The following is a 15,958-nucleotide window of genomic DNA, read 5'->3' on the forward strand; positions in this document are numbered from 1 at the left end:
CTTGTTCTAACAATGAGGGATAATGATAATATTGCTCTTTTATATCAAAAAAATTAATGTTTTTAGCTTCTAGGTTATTTTAAATATTAAATAGTATTACCTTTTATAAAGCATTATTTCTTTTGTAGGTATTGTTGGTGAAGCAGATGAAAATGGAGAAGATTACTATCTTTGGACCTACAAAAAACTTGAAATAGGTTTCAATGGAAATAGGATTGTTGATGTTAATCTAACTAGTGAAGGAAAGGTGAAACTGGTTCCAAATACCAAAATCCAGATGTCATATTCAGTAAGTGTGAAAATAATTTGTATGTAGGAAAAATTGTTTGATACCTGGTATCACCAATTAAACATGTTTATAACTTTAGTAAATGAAAATGTAGCTTAAAATGGGAGATAACAATATTATTAAAACTGTGTTTCCTCAGTGTATCTAAAAGCCTTCCCTTTCAGGGAAAGGGAGATTTGTTTCAGTTCTATAGTATTAGATACCAATTATACATTTGCAGGGCCTGTCATTTGCCACAGCATAGTTTACCATTACAACTTGGCAGTTAGGCTAACCCAGTGTATATTTTCATGATCACATTTTTAGATTGCAATTTTCCATGTTCTGTGTCTCTTTCCTTTCTACTGTTGCAGATACAGATGATGCTGTGTTAAAAGTTGCTGAATGGATATAGTTTACCATGTTTTGTTTTTCAATTGGATAAGATACTCCTGCGGAGTAAGAGATTGTCAGAGCCTTTTGGCAACTCTTAAGTTAATTCAGGTCCATTAGGATTAAAAATAGTAGAAAGAAGAGAGAAATCCAATGTAGGTAGCTCTCTCTTTGCTACTCTTTTTCTGGTAACTGGAATGAGTCAATCACTTTGAGCCAATTTTGAAAGTTTTTCAAGCTTTGTGCATATGTAACTAGTGCAAGTCATATATGCATAATTGAACTTAAAAATAAATTTGTTATTTTAATAAAATTAATGCAATCTAAAGACAAAGATGTATATGTTCATATCTTAGTCATATATACTTGTAAAATGAGCTTGTATTAATTCAGTTTTTATCACATTTGTCAGATCAGAGTGTTGAAGCCAGCAATAGTAGTTCTTGAAAACAGAAATGATCCTTCTAAGAAAAATTGTTATATTAATAATAAGTAGGGAGGAAAGTTGGTTAGTTTTTTTTATCATACCTATTTAAATTTCCAAAATTAGAATTGGTAACTTTCTACCGTTTTTGTTTTTGTTTCATATTACTTTTAAATATATAATCTTTCTAAATTTTGCCCAGAGTTTTGTCATCAGATTATTAGTTTATTTACTGGCCTTAATTTTCAAATGAAAAATATTTTTTTTCAGGTAAAATGGAAAAAGTCAGATGTCAAATTTGAAGATAGATTTGACAAATATCTTGACCCATCTTTTTTTCAACACAGGGTAGGTAAATAGTTTGTGTATTTTAAGGCTTTCAATATGTGCACAAATTGATTTGACAACATTATTGAGCATCTGCCATATGCATGGCACTGTGCTGAAGGCTGGGGATTTAAAAAATTTAGCTAATGGTGATTTCATATTTGAGCCAGGAGCATTAAAGTTTTATGGAGTTTTAGAAAAACACGATAACTCCCTTCTTCACGGTGGCTTAAAACAGTTTAGAGAAAGATAAGGAGGAATACCTCATCTGGGAGATCAGAATATCACTTTTAATCCTAATGAGGCTAATATTGGATAATGTGACTTATATTTGTGGTCTGGTGTACATCTTAATGCTGAAATTCAGAATTAGGTAGATTAAACCCATTCAGACAATTCTGGACTATTACAAGCTTCCCTATGTAGGTTTCTGTCCTTGTAAAACTTACGGTGTAGAGAAACTGAGCGGAATATATGCTTTCTGTGGGAATGGAGAGAGTCCAGGAGTTTTTGCTAGTGGAGCTTCTTCCACATAGAAAGAAACTTCAAGAATGGGAATAAATGCCTCCCACCCTCCACCAATAGATACAAACTGGGTTTCAGATCTTAAGTCCAGTGGCATTGGTGCTGGTTTTGTACAGGTAGTTAGGTTGTCTTTATTAAAAAATAGACTTTATTTTGGTGTCTTCTTTCTTCCAAGATGGAGATACAAAGATAAAAGAGCATAAGGAGAGATACTCATTCTTCTGACTTTCTTATTGCCATGCTTTTTCTGTCTTTTGATCTGACCTTTTAGACTGGAATTCTAAAGTTTATTAATCGTCTATTTTTAGGATAGCCCATAAGTCTTTAAGGTCTCTGATTTGTATTGTTGCTGCTGGGTTTCAGCCTTAGATTCCAGCAGACCTTATCACTGCTTCTAGTCTTTCTCCGGGTCCTAGGATAAAAAAAATTAAGCAATTTGGGTTTTAATCTTTACTGAAGGATTTAGTAAGCTACTCCTGGAATTAGATTCCCTCTCCTTCCCTGCCTCCACCATGCTCTCCTCTTCCCTTCACCATGTTCTCAGGTGTAGTGCTCAGGCAGTCTTGAACATAGTAATAAGGTTAAAAGTACAGGCACAAATACCTTAAAGCTCTAGATAACATTTGAGAATATGAAGACTCTCAGCCAACTCCTAGGAAGAAACCCCTAGGTCTTCCTTGTTTCTAGTCTCCTAGGGTATTGACAACATGGGGGAGAGGCTGCCTTTTGGCATTTTCACTAATAGAGCAGTGTGCCATATTTATTCTTTCAACAATTATTAATTAAGTGTCTGCTGTGTGTCAAGTGCTGTCTAGATAAACGGGGTACATTAGAGGATAAAAGTCAAATATCCATACCCTCTTTCTTGGAGCTTACGGTCTAGTGTGAGAGTTAGGTAATAGACATTTTAAGTAATTGTATAGGGTGTTATTAGATATGTGTATGCATCAAAAAAGGGAAAAGTAGAGCAGTGCGGCAAGAGTGCCATGAGTGGGATGAGTTGCATCTTTAAATACAGTGGTCAGGATAAGACTTTGAGATGGAATTTTAAAAAACAGAGCTTGAAGGAGTTGAGGGAACAAGGAATGTAGATATCTGAAGGGAAAGAGTATTCCTGGCAGAGGCAACACATTGAAAATAGCCCTAAGGTAGGAACATGTTTGGCATGGTTTGAGTTTTAGCAAGAAGGCAAGTTTGGCTGGAGTGGAGTGAGTGGGGAGAGCAGTAGAAGATAAAGTTAGAGAGGTAGCAGGGCCTAGCTCAAAATACAGGACTACTGTAAGGATTTTGGCTTTTATTCTTGAAAGTGATGGAGAGCATTGTAGTGTTTTCAACAGAGGGGTGACGTATCTGACGTTTGTTTAAAAAAGATCATTGTTAGGTTGAGAATAGGTTCTGTGGCGACAAAGGTAGATTCAGAGAGACTGGTGGGGAGGCTGTTGCAGCAGTCCAGACCAGAGGTAAAGGTGGCTCAAACCAGGGTGGTAGCAGTGTAGATGGTGAGAAAATGTTGGCTTGTGAATATATTTCCTGATGGATAGGAAGATAAAGAAAGGTTGAAGAAAACTCTAAGGCTTTTGGCCTGAGCAGCTGTTAAGACTGGAATTGCCATCACTGTATCTGGAGGAGATTTGGAGGGGAAGATCAGGGCTCAGTTTGGGACATGCTAACTTTAAGGAGTCTGTAAGACATTCAAATAGGGATATTGACTGGCTAGTTGGACATATCAGTCTGGAGTTCAGGAGAGAGGTTCAGCCTAGAGATAGAAATTTTGCAGTCACTGACTCCAATGGCATTTAGCGCTATGAGACTAGATACTGTTAGCATGGAAGGAAATGTAAAGAGAGAAGACTACCAAGGATTGGGCTCTGGGGGCAATGATAAGACTTTAGGAAGAATAGAAGAAACCAGTCAAAAACTGTGAGAAGATACCAGTGATGGGAGGTGGGGGTGGGGGAAGAATGTGTGAAGTCTTGGAATCTGAAGTGTTGTTGGGTCTTATGAGTACTGGAATATGACTGCTGGACTTATCTGGAGTCATTGGTGGACTTGAGAAAGAACAATTTTGGTGGAGTGATAGGGCAAAGTCGGAATGGAGCTAATTTAAGAGAGAATGGGAAGAGAGGAATTGGCGACAAGAAGTATAGACTCTTGTAAGAAATTTGGCTGCAAAAGGGAGCAGAGAAATGGTGCATTAGCTGGTAAGGAAGATGGAGTCAGAAGATGCGTGTGTGTGTGTGTGTGTGTGTGTTTAAGTTGAAGGAAAACATTATGCTTATACACTGGTAGAATTTAGTGGAGAGTGCAAAACTGGAAATGTTGGATGAGTAGGGGAGAATTACTCCAGCATTTTTCATAAATAAGTGGAAGGGGATTGAATCTACTGTTTAAGTTGTAGGGATTTTTTTTTTTTTTTTTTAATATGGTGATTTAAAGCACAGGCATAGGAATTAGAACTGAATTCAAACTCTGACTCTGCCACTTACTATTACCTTGGTCAAATACTTAGTTTCTCAGCTTCTTTTTCTTTAACTGTAAAGCAGGGATTTTACTGTTTTATCGGGTTATTGTGAAGTTTTAATTTAATAATATATTTAAAGCATCACACATGTTCAGTAAGAGGCAGCACTGTTGGTATAGTTATCTCTGGCTTTGTTAAAAAATTTATGACACAGAAACTTAGGGTGCTGCTTTAGGATTAGCAGCACTAGGGGGTGCTGGAGTACAGCAGTTGGTAAGGTTAGTAACCCCTTTGTGACATCTGGTTTCTTTATTATTATTTTCAAGAATTATTTCCTCTGGTTTAATAATTTCAAAACCAATACAGCATTTTGTAACTCTTAGAATAAAGGGATACTGTAAAATGTCAGATTGTTAGTGCATTATAATAGATATTAAAGTTTATATCTTAGGTTACGTATATTTAGATTAAAAAATAGCAGAAAACCTTGTTAGAACTTTTAACATTTTAAGTGTACCTTTCTTCTTATTAAATAACTTATTAACTATAGAAAAGTTCTTTTCTCTTTAAAAATTTGATAAATTGACTTAAAGAAGATGTGAGTCATTTTTTTTCCCTCTCTTGACCTTTTTTGGGTTGTTAATTTTCCAGGGTAGTAATAAAATCAAGTCTTCAAAAAAGTCTGTCTGTATTAACTGCTTTTATAAATCTTGAATGACACCTTTATGATAAACTTGAATTTACATAACTTTTTTTGCCAAGATTTCAAACTGTCCAGATGTACAAGACAGTACTTCTTCATGTGATATATTTTCATATGTTGTACCTATATGAATTTAGAGCAGAAGGACATCTGTAAAGAACTCTGGAATATGTAGATGAGAGATTTTTTGGAAGCGGTAGTGCTTTAAAGAGTGAGTAGAATTTATAGAAGTGGGTAGGAGATTCCACGTGAGCAGAAATTATAAGAAAGATACAGAGGTGGAAGTGAGTATGCTGTATTTGTGAGTCGCTGAGGAGGAACAGGCTGGATTGGCATAAAGGGTATAATAGGAAGAAAGGTTAGCTATGTAAGATGAGGTGGCCAGATTATGGGAGGGGAGAGGTATAGAATATTATGGGGAATAGTTTAGGTTAAAACATTTTTTTAAAATAGTTTAGATTTGATATGTGAGAATATCTGGGATGTCACTGTAACAGAAGAGTTAAAATGTTGAACAAACCAAAAATAAGGCCTACTGAGAGGCCATTTAGAGCTATCCGGGTGTAAGATAATGGCATGGGAACAGAGAGGAGAGGGGATAGATAGAAGAGACATTTTGAAGGAAAATAGAGGCTTAATTGTTATTACCTATGAAGGATCAATAAGGAAGGGTCAGAGACAATTTGAAATTTTTGAAGCCAGATGTTAGTATTATTAGCAGAAATTACAGAATCAGAAGATGGTGTTACATGTGAGGGGGAAGATTATGAATTTACTTAAGGGCATGTTAAGTCCAGAAAGACATTCAAGTGGAAATTATCATAGCAAAAATCTGGAACATGATAGAAAAAGAGAACTGGAGATTTGGGGGTGGGGTGGTGGTGGTGGTGATAGTGGGTTTCAGCATTATCTTTGGAATTGTATTAAAAGTACTGAAAATTTAAAGAAATCACAGCAGAGGACCAAGACTGGTACTTTTGGAAGAGCCCACAGAGGGTGGGGAGGAGTAGGTATCAGAAAGGAAAGAGGAGAAGCAATAGTGAGTGATGGAGGGTAATACAGTGTCAGGAAAGGTCAGATGTGGAGGAGAGATCAAGGAGAGTGAGGCAGATATTGGCCACTGAATTGGTGTAGGAGTTCATTGCAGGCCTTTGAGAGAAATTTTTGGGGGCAGAAATGAGATTGTATTGAGTTTAAGAGAAAGTGAGGGAAGAAATGAAACTTGTAGCTCCCTCCTTAGAAATGTATTGGGATTGAAATGGGAGAGGTAAGGAGAGGAAGAATGGAAGAATGAGGGGACAATAGAACAAGCAAAAACCTTCAAAAGTAGTAATAACAATAACTTTGAAATTGTGTTTCATGTTTATAATGTGTAAAAATATATGCTTTACATATATTTTCTTGTTTTAACCTTATAATAACCCCAGGAGGGTAGGTATCATTAAGATAAGGACCCTTGGAGATTGCTGAGAATGGTGGAGGTTTAGGGATGAAAAATGAGAGGAAATAACAATTAGTGAGATCTAGATTTCAGAGGGGAAATGACTTCTAGGAGAGTGACAGGAAGAATGAAAGGCTGAGAGGGTAAATGCAGGTGGCCATGGTAGATGGTAGAAGACAGGATCATCTGCTACACGTGAGTGCAGGAGAAAATGGAATTGGAGCTTTGAAGAGAGAAAAGAAATTTTGGAACTGTTCCTAAGGAATTTTGTGAATTAAAATATAAAAAAGGAATTACAAGTCAAATACACTGAGTTCAAGACCTCAGAGACACAGTAGTGTCTTGTGATTATGAACCAGAAACTATACATAATTTTGGGACTAATATGTGGATGAAATTGAAGTCAAGAGCCTCAGGAACGTTGAAGAACTATGGGGTACTTCATTGTTGCATGAACTGTGGAAAGGAGTGAATAATGCTGACAGCAGTTGGGGAGGATGAACTGAAAGTAAATGAAGCAAATCATTCAGGAAGGTAGCCTAAGTCTGTGGCAGCCAACAGTAATAGATGGTATGGTCTTGGTATTTTAAGGAGGTTTTCAGGTTGTTGTTCAGTTAGGAGGTACGGAACTAACATTTATTGAGTATTTACAAGCATGGTGCCCTTAAGCCCTACAAATTACTTATGGGATAAGTATTATTTCCTCCATTTTTCAGATGAAGAAAACCGAGGTTATATAACTAGAAATCAGCAGAGCCTAGGTTAAAACCCAGGCCTCTTTAACTCCAAAGCCCATGTTCTTTCTTTTGTAATACTGAGTAGCGTATGCCCAATGTTCAAATTGTGCTTTATTTGTACAATAAATTTGATTCTGAAAATTTGGGTAACCAATGTAGTGTTTTCAGGGTATCTAAAGCCTTATTGTAAAGAAAGCCAATCCTTTGGCGTGGTGAATACTCATTCCTAGTTTGTCTTAAATTTGGATTTTCTTGTCATAGATTCTAGAAGACTTTTTTTTGTTTTTGCATTAACATTGCAGTTTTCATCATGAAACCTAGGAATTTTGTGACTGATACTTCACATTGATAACAATTTATTATTATTTTAGATTCATTGGTTTTCAATTTTCAACTCCTTCATGATGGTTATCTTCCTGGTGGGCTTAGTTTCAATGATTTTAATGAGAACTTTAAGAAAAGATTATGCCCGGTACAGTAAAGAAGAAGAAATGGATGACATGGTGAGCAAACATTTTAAGCTATCTTTTTCAAAACAATTCAAGTTAGTGTTATTTTGAATGGTGGAATGTAGGTCCACAATTTCTAGTCTGAAGTTCTTGGGGCCAGATGAGTTTCAGGTTTCAGAATTTTCAGATTTTAGAAAGCTATATGACTCCCTGTTGGGTCTGGGGCTGTGCCCTGTAATCAGATATATTAATGTTTCTTCACTTAATGTGAATGTTCACATTAAGTGGGATTAATAAACAGTATAAAGAATTTCTTGTTAGTTCTGGCTAGATTTTGCCACCAAATAAGGATGTGTCAAGCTTTTGAAACAGTCTTTCAGTTTTCAGAGCTGTTGATTTCAGAATTTATAGCTAGGAGACTGTAGAGTTGTATTGGCATCTTCTAAATACTGCTGAATATTGCATAAAATTCAGGGAGTGGGAGAAAGAATTAATTTACATTTAGTTTAGTGGATTCAGAAAGAAGGCTTGCTTTCTAAATTCTTTTCCTAAGTTACGAACAGTGTTGTATATGAACAAAAGTCTGCTCCATAGAATGCTAATGGTTGTTATATTCTCCATCATTAAATAAGTTTGGGAACCAGTTAAGCAAATTTAAATTTTAATATTTTAATGTGTATTGTGAAGCATCAGAAGGGTAGATAAAATATTAGGTATTTCTCAAACATATCCTACCAGCCCCCAAACAGCAACCCCCCGAACAACACCATCACCACCCAGATCATCTTGAAGAACTGCTGTTCCTTAAGAAACACTTTTTTTAGATACTTGCTTTCTGAGGTTAAGTAAAGATTGAATTCCTTTTAAAAAGTGCTATAGACAGTTAAATAAAAACATCCATATCTGATATTTTCCCCTGGATGTTTTCTTAAATTCCAGAGTATAAAGGACGTTTCTCCATTGTTAGTGCATCTATTATTGGTATTGATACCAGTCTTTTCCTCTCCACCTGACCTCTGGTTGTATAGGAGCCACAGTCATGATGTAAATGGCAAGAATAAATAGTGTCTGAAAGTCAGATTAAGACAGTCAGCATTATTTTCTCCCAATTTGACCATTTCTTCTTGCTTGCAAAACTTTTCTCTTTACATTCTTTGAAATTCTCTGGGCACAATGGGGACCCACCTTCCTGATCCTCAGTAAATGCCACAACACTTTAACATCTTGAGATATTAAGGCAATGATTATTTAAAATTTGAAATGTCTTTTCTTAGTATTTTTTGAGCTCCTTTAAATAGCGATAAATTCAGGGGGAGGGAATTTTAAATTGTGATTGTAGCTTTTGCCTATCTTCTATATTTTAATAATTTGATTAAATAATTTGATTATTAATTTGATTTTGAATGATTTTCTTTTCTTTATACATATACATATAGGATAGAGACCTAGGAGATGAGTATGGATGGAAGCAGGTACATGGAGATGTATTTAGACCATCAAGTCATCCACTGATATTCTCCTCTCTCATTGGTTCTGGATGTCAGATATTTGCAGTGTCTCTCATTGTTATTATTGTTGCAATGATAGAAGATTTATATACAGAGTAAGTGCTTGGGCTTAAATTTAGTACTTTTTTTTGTTCTTGAATAGTTTTACTCTTAAGTCAATCCGATATTTGCTTGTGTTAATTGTCTTGGAATTTAAATATCATAAATTCATTATTTCAGACACATAATGAACAATAATCTTAAGCTTTAAATATATTTTTCTGTTATATGCTAAAACTAGCATGACTGAACGTTTTGGTTGGCTATAAAGGTTATGTTCCATTAGAGGTATAAGCAGAAGTTACTTTTAATCCAGAGCTGTTTGACCAAGCGAATAGGCACTCTTTGAAGCTGAAGATCCTTCATAGTTACTGAATTAGAACTTTACATTTGCTACTGAAGACCAGGAGATTCTCTACAAATAGAAGAAAAGATTGTAAATAATAGTTTAAAAAAAGAGTGGTGGAAAAATCACATGAGATTAGAAAAGTAATTGAATGACTTCTTAAAGAAAAATCAGTATACCATGTCTATTTGATTTGTGGTATATTTTTTCTTTGCAGACAAATCCATTTTCAAGAAACTCTTGATTTGCGGTCATTTGAATTATAAGAAAATTTGTACATTCGTGAAGGTCTTAAGACCTTACTGAGTGATCCTATAACCTTGTACTCAGAGAACCATCACCTCCATGAGAGCACACGTGCTTTGAGTCTGGATGGCAGTGCTTTTAATTCAGGCCCTTCATACACTGGCCCATAAAATTCTTCTCAATCAGAATGATGCCTTTTTCTCCAGTTATACTTTGTTCCTTTTTTTAGGTCATAACGCATGGCATTTGGTGGACAAGCAATAAATTGTTGCTGAAAGAATGGCTCTTTGGTTATATATTCAATATTAAGCTTTTTACTCAATTGCTGTTTCTACTGCTAGACAGTAAGTTCCTTGAGAGCAAGGACTGAGTCTTAACTTACTTTTGAATTCTCAGTATTTAAAGAACTTTGCACATGGAGGGTATTCAATCAGTGCTTGTTGAACTAAACACCAAAAAAGCTGTTTAAATTTGTCATTCCTATTATGTTTCTTTAATATAACCTTTGCAATTTATTTACCACATAAGCTTTAAAATAACTGATCAAAATTGGAACTTCAAAGTTCTGATGAGTATTTCATAGTTTTGAATATAGTAACTTTCAAATGAACTAAATCCCATAAACAAGAAAAACATTTCAAATCTGCCGTGAAATAGCATTTCACATTATCTACTGGATTAAATTCATCACTACTGATTTGACACTGACTACTGTCACAGTCTTACAAGCCACTAGAGGGTAACCTCTCCTAGAATCCATTTTTTTCTTTGTTCTTTCTCAAAATGGTAGTGTTCCAATTTAGGCCACTCATTTTTAGATGCAGAATACAATCCTTCAACTTCTATAAATATGAAACCTCTCCATAATAAGTGGTATTAGCAGGTAAAGCATATATTATTATTTTAGTCTGTCATTGCTATGGATGATTTATAAATGTTGTACTTATTTGAAGTGAATGTAATTACTTATAAGCACTAAAATAGTAAATATTATTATAATATTGAAGTAGCTAGCATTATTGAGGTTCCATGTTAGGAGCTTAATGCACATTAGCTCCTTTAATCCTCACATCAACCCTTTGAAAGGACTGTTATTTCCATTCTATAAATGAGAAAAGATTAAGCACTTGACTGAGATCACACAGGTATTAGAGGTAGAGCTGGGATTTGAACCTAGGCACTCATTCCAGCATGCTCTCCTAATTTGCCATGCTAAAGAACAGATAATGCAATATGTGAAAAGTACCTTGTCTCTGTGATCACCTTAGCCATCAGAGAAGAAAAAACATTTAGAGGGTTTAGGTAGAGGTTCAGCTGCAATGTGGATGCCTATTATTGTGCTGTTAATTCTTGAGAAGTCACTGAGTTTGAGAAGGGATGGATAAGCCCTGGTGAAACTGCTGCTGCTGCTACTCTGAAACTTTCAGTGGTGAGTGGTGAGGGGGCAAGTGTGGATAAAGTAGCTCCTTAGTTGTTCCCACCAGTCTTACAGAGATGAACAGGAGGTGAGTTCCTTGCTTCAGCAGATTTTCAATGTAGATGAAAATGGTCTGCTTTAGGGGAAAAAATGCCCATAGAATATTTATGAACAAAGAAGCAAAGGATATGTCTGATATTTAAAGCTTTTTATGGACACTCAAACTTGCATTTAGTGGAAGTGTCTCTGGGGACTGCAAACTTAAATATCTGTTAGTTATTGTGGACTCTCAGTCACATGGGCAGCCTTTTAGAACCATTTCTGCTGGAATTAGCACCTTCTGACTGGTATTAGATTGATGTTAGGCGGAAAGAAGTCTGTTCCAGTTTGCCAATGCTGCCGTTATACAAAACATCAGAAATGAATTGGCTTTTATAAAAGGGGATTTATTTGGTTATACAGTTACAGTCTTAAGGCCATAAAGTGTCCAAGGTAATGCATCAACAATCAGATATCTTCACTGGAGGATGGCCAATGGCATCCGGAAAACCTCTGTTATCTGGGAAGGCATGTGACTGGCGTCTGCTCCAAAGTTCTGGTTTCAAAATGCTTTCTCCCAGGACTTTCCTCTCTAGGCTTCAGCTTCTCTCCAAAATGTCACTCTCGTTTGTCTTGGGGCATTTGTCCTCTCTTAGCTTCTCTGGAGCAAAGGTCTGCTTTCAATGGCTGTCTTCAAACTGTTTCTCACCTGCAGCTCTTCTCTTAGCTCCTGTGTATTTCTCAAAGTGTCCCTCTTGCCTTTAGCAAGCTTGCTCCTTCTGTCTGAGCTTACATAGTGCTCTACTAAACTAATCAAGGCCCACACCGAATGGGCAGGGCCACACTTCCAATCAGAGTCATCACACACAGTTCTGGGGGGTCGCATCTCCCTGGAAATGCTCAAAGAATTACAGTCTGATCAACACTAATGCATCTCCCCACACAAGATTACATCAAAGATAATGGCGTTTTGGGGACATAATACATTGAAACCGGCACAAAGTCTTTCAATTTTCAACATTTTTAGGCCTGAGTCAGTCTTTATAAACAGATTTATAAACAGAGAATGGACAGAATTTGTTAATGATAGTCTGGAAGGAATAATTTAGTACTTGCCATGTTAATTGAGTTCTTAAAAAATACAAATATAGTTTTTTTTTTTTTTTTTTTTTTTGAGCCTTTTTATTTTATTTTTATTTTTTTTCATACAAAACAAATTGTACTTTCGATTGTTTACAGTACCATTACATAGTTGTACATTCATCACCTAAATCAATCCCTGACACCTTCATTAGCACACACACAAAAATAACAAGAATAATAATTAGAGTGAAAAAGAGCAATTGAAGTAAAAAAGAACACTAGGTACCTTTGTCTGTTTGTTTGCTTCCCCTACTTTTCTACACATCGATCCATAAACTAGACAAAGTGGAGTTTGGTCCTTATGGCATTCCCAATCCCACTGTCACCCCTCATAAGCTACATTTTTATACAACTGTCTTCGAGATTCATGGGTTCTGGGTTGTAGTTTAATATTTTCAGGTATCCACCACCAGCTACCCCAATTCTTTAGAACCTAAAAAAGGTTGTCTAAAGTGTGCGTAAGAGTGCCCACCAGAGTGATCTCTCGGCTCGTTTTGGAATCTCTCTGCCACTGGAGCTTATTTCATTTCCTTTCACATCCCCCTTTTGGTCAAGAAGATGTTCTCCATCCCACGATGCCGGGTCTACATTCCTCCCCGGGAGTCATATTCCACGTTGCCAGGGAGATTCACTTCCCTGGGTGTCTGATCCCACGTAGGGGGGAGGGCAGTGATTTCACCTTTCAAGTTGGCTTAGCCAGAGAGAGAGGGCCACATCTGAGCAACAAAGAGGCATTCAGGAGGAGACTCTTAGGCACAAATACAGGGAGGCCTAGCCTCTCCTTTGCAGCAACCGTCTTCCCAAGGGTAAAACTTATGGTAGAGGGCTCAACCCATCAAACCACCAGTCCCCTATGTCTGTGGTCATGTTAGCAACCATGGAGGTGGGGTAGGCGAATACCCCTGCATTCTCCACAGGCTCCTCAAGGGGGCACTACATCTTTTTTTTTTTTTTTTTTTCCTTGTTTGTCTTTTTTATTTTTTTTTTTTTTTTTTAACTTTCCCTTCTTTTTTCAAATCAACTGTATGAAAAAAAAAGTTAAAAAGAAAACAAACATACAATAAAAGAACATTTCAAAGAGACCATAGCAAGGGAGTAAGAAAAAGACAACTAACCTAAGATAACTGCTTAACTTCCAACATGTTCCTACTTTACCCCAAGAAAGTTACATACTATAGCAACATTTCAGTGAACTTGTTCCTACTACATCCATCAGAAATTAACAGACCATAGTCATTTCTGGGCATCCCCAGAACGTTAAATAGCTTATCTGTTCTTCTTGGATTATTGTTCCCCCTTCCTTAATTGCTCTCTACTGCTAGTTCCCCTACATTCTACATTATAAACCATTTGTTTTACATTTTTCAAAGTTCACATTAGTGGTAGCATATAATATTTCTCTTTTTGTGCCTGGCTTATTTCGCTCAGCATTATGTCTTCAAGGTTCATCCATGTTGTCATATGTTTCACCAGATCGTTCCTTCTTACTGCCGCGTAGTATTCCATCGTGTGTATATACCACATTTTATTTATCCACTCATCTGTTGAAGGACATTTGGGTTGTTTCCATCTCTTGGCAATTGTGAATAATGCTGCTATGAACATTGGCGTGCAGATATCTGTTCGTGTCACTGCTTTCCGATCTTCCGGGTATATACCGAGAAGTGCAATCGCTGGATCGAATGGTAGCTCTATCTCTAGTTTTCTAAGGAACTGCCAGACTGACTTCCAGAGTGGCTGAACCATTATACAGTCCCACCAACAATGAATAAGAGTTCCAATTTCTCCACATCCCCTCCAGCATTTGTAGTTTCCTGTTTGTTTAATGGCAGCCATTCTAACCGGTGTTAGATGGTATCTCATTGTGGTCTTAATTTGCATCTCTCTAATAGCTAGTGAAGCTGAACATTTTTTCATGTGTTTCTTGGCCATTTGTATTTCCTCTTCAGAGAACTGTCTTTTCATATCTTTTGCCCATTTTATAATTGGGCTGTCTGTACTATTGTCATTGAGTTGTAGGATTTCTTTGTATATGCAAGATATCAGTCTTTTGTCAGATACATGGTTTCCAAAAATTTTTTCCCATTGAGTTGGCTGCCTCTTTACCTTTTTGAGAAATTCCTTTGAGGTGCAGAAACTTCTAAGCCTGAGGAGTTCCCATTTATCTATTTTCTCTTTTGTTGCTTGTGCTTTGGGTGTAAAGTCTAGGAAGTGGCCTCCTAATACAAGGTCTTGAAGATGTTTTCCTACATTATCTTCTAGGAGTTTTATGGTACTTTCTTTTATATTGAGATCTTTGGTCCATTTTGAGTTAATTTTTGTGTAGGGGGTGAGGTAGGGGTCCTCTTTCATTCTTTTGGATATGGATATCCAACTCTCCCAGCCCCATTTGTTGAAAAGACCATTATGGCTCAGTTCGGTGACTTTGGGGGGCCTTATCAAAGATCAGTCGGCCATAGATCTGAGGGTCTATCTCTGAATTCTCAATTCGATTCCATTGATCTATATGTCTATCTTTGTGCCAGTACCATGCTGTTTTGGCAACTGTGGCTTTATAATAGGCTTCAAAGTCAGGGAGTGTAAGTCCTCCCACTTCGTTTTTCTTTTTTAGAGTGTCTTTAGCAATTCGAGGCATCTTCCCTTTCCAAATAAATTTGATAACTAGCTTTTCCAAGTCTGCAAAGTAGGTTGTTGGAATTTTGATTGGGATTGCATTGAATCTGTAGATGAGTTTGGGTAGAATTGACATCTTAATGACATTTAGCCTTCCTATCCATGAACATGGAATATTTTTCCATCTTTTAAGGTCCCCTTCTATTTCTTTTAGTAGAGTTATGTAGTTTTCTTTGTATAGGTCTTTTACATCTTTGGTTAAGTTTATTCCTAGGTACTTGATTTTTTTAGTTGCTATTGAAAATGGTATCTTTTTCTTGAGTGTCTCTTCAGTTTGTTCATTTCTAGCATATAGAAACATTACTGACTTATGTGCATTAATCTTGTATCCCGCTACTTTGCTAAATTTGTTTATTAGCTCTAGTAGGTGTATCGTTGATTTCTCAGGGTTTTCTAGATATAAGATCATATCATCTGCAAACAATGACAGTTTTACTTCTTCTTTTCCAATTTGGATGCCTTTTATTTCTTTGTCTTGCCGGATTGCCCTGGCTAGCACTTCCAGCACAATGTTGAATAACAGTGGTGACAGCGGGCATCCTTGTCTTGTTCCTGATCTTAGAGGGAAGGCTTTCAGTCTCTCACCATTGAGTACTATGCTGGCTGTGGGTTTTTCATATATGCTCTTTATCATGTTGAGGAAGTTTCCTTCAATTCCTACCTTTTGAAGTGTTTTTATCAAAAAGGGATGTTGGATTTTGTCAAATGCTTTTTCAGCATCTATTGAGATGATCAATTGATTTTTCCCTTTCGAGTTTTTAATGTGTTGTAATACATTGATTGTTTTTCTTATGTTGAACCATCCTTGCATGCCTGGAA

At 36.4% G+C, this 15,958-nt stretch overlaps 1 protein-coding gene across 1 annotated transcript in view; it reads left to right on the forward strand.

Moving 5' to 3' along the window:
- The window catches only part of TM9SF3 (transmembrane 9 superfamily member 3), a 74,068-nt gene that overhangs the window by 22,889 nt on the left and 35,221 nt on the right, over positions 1–15,958 (forward strand). Inside the window, exons 4-7 of the mRNA XM_037804361.1 lie at positions 129–289; positions 1,356–1,433; positions 7,651–7,782; positions 9,165–9,331. Of these exons, the coding sequence (XP_037660289.1) occupies positions 129–289; positions 1,356–1,433; positions 7,651–7,782; positions 9,165–9,331 (538 nt within the window). The remainder of the gene's footprint in view (positions 1–128; positions 290–1,355; positions 1,434–7,650; positions 7,783–9,164; positions 9,332–15,958) is intronic.

Source organism: Choloepus didactylus, chromosome 15 (assembly GCF_015220235.1).
Source record: "Choloepus didactylus isolate mChoDid1 chromosome 15, mChoDid1.pri, whole genome shotgun sequence".
NCBI classification, from domain to species: domain Eukaryota; kingdom Metazoa; phylum Chordata; class Mammalia; order Pilosa; family Megalonychidae; genus Choloepus; species Choloepus didactylus.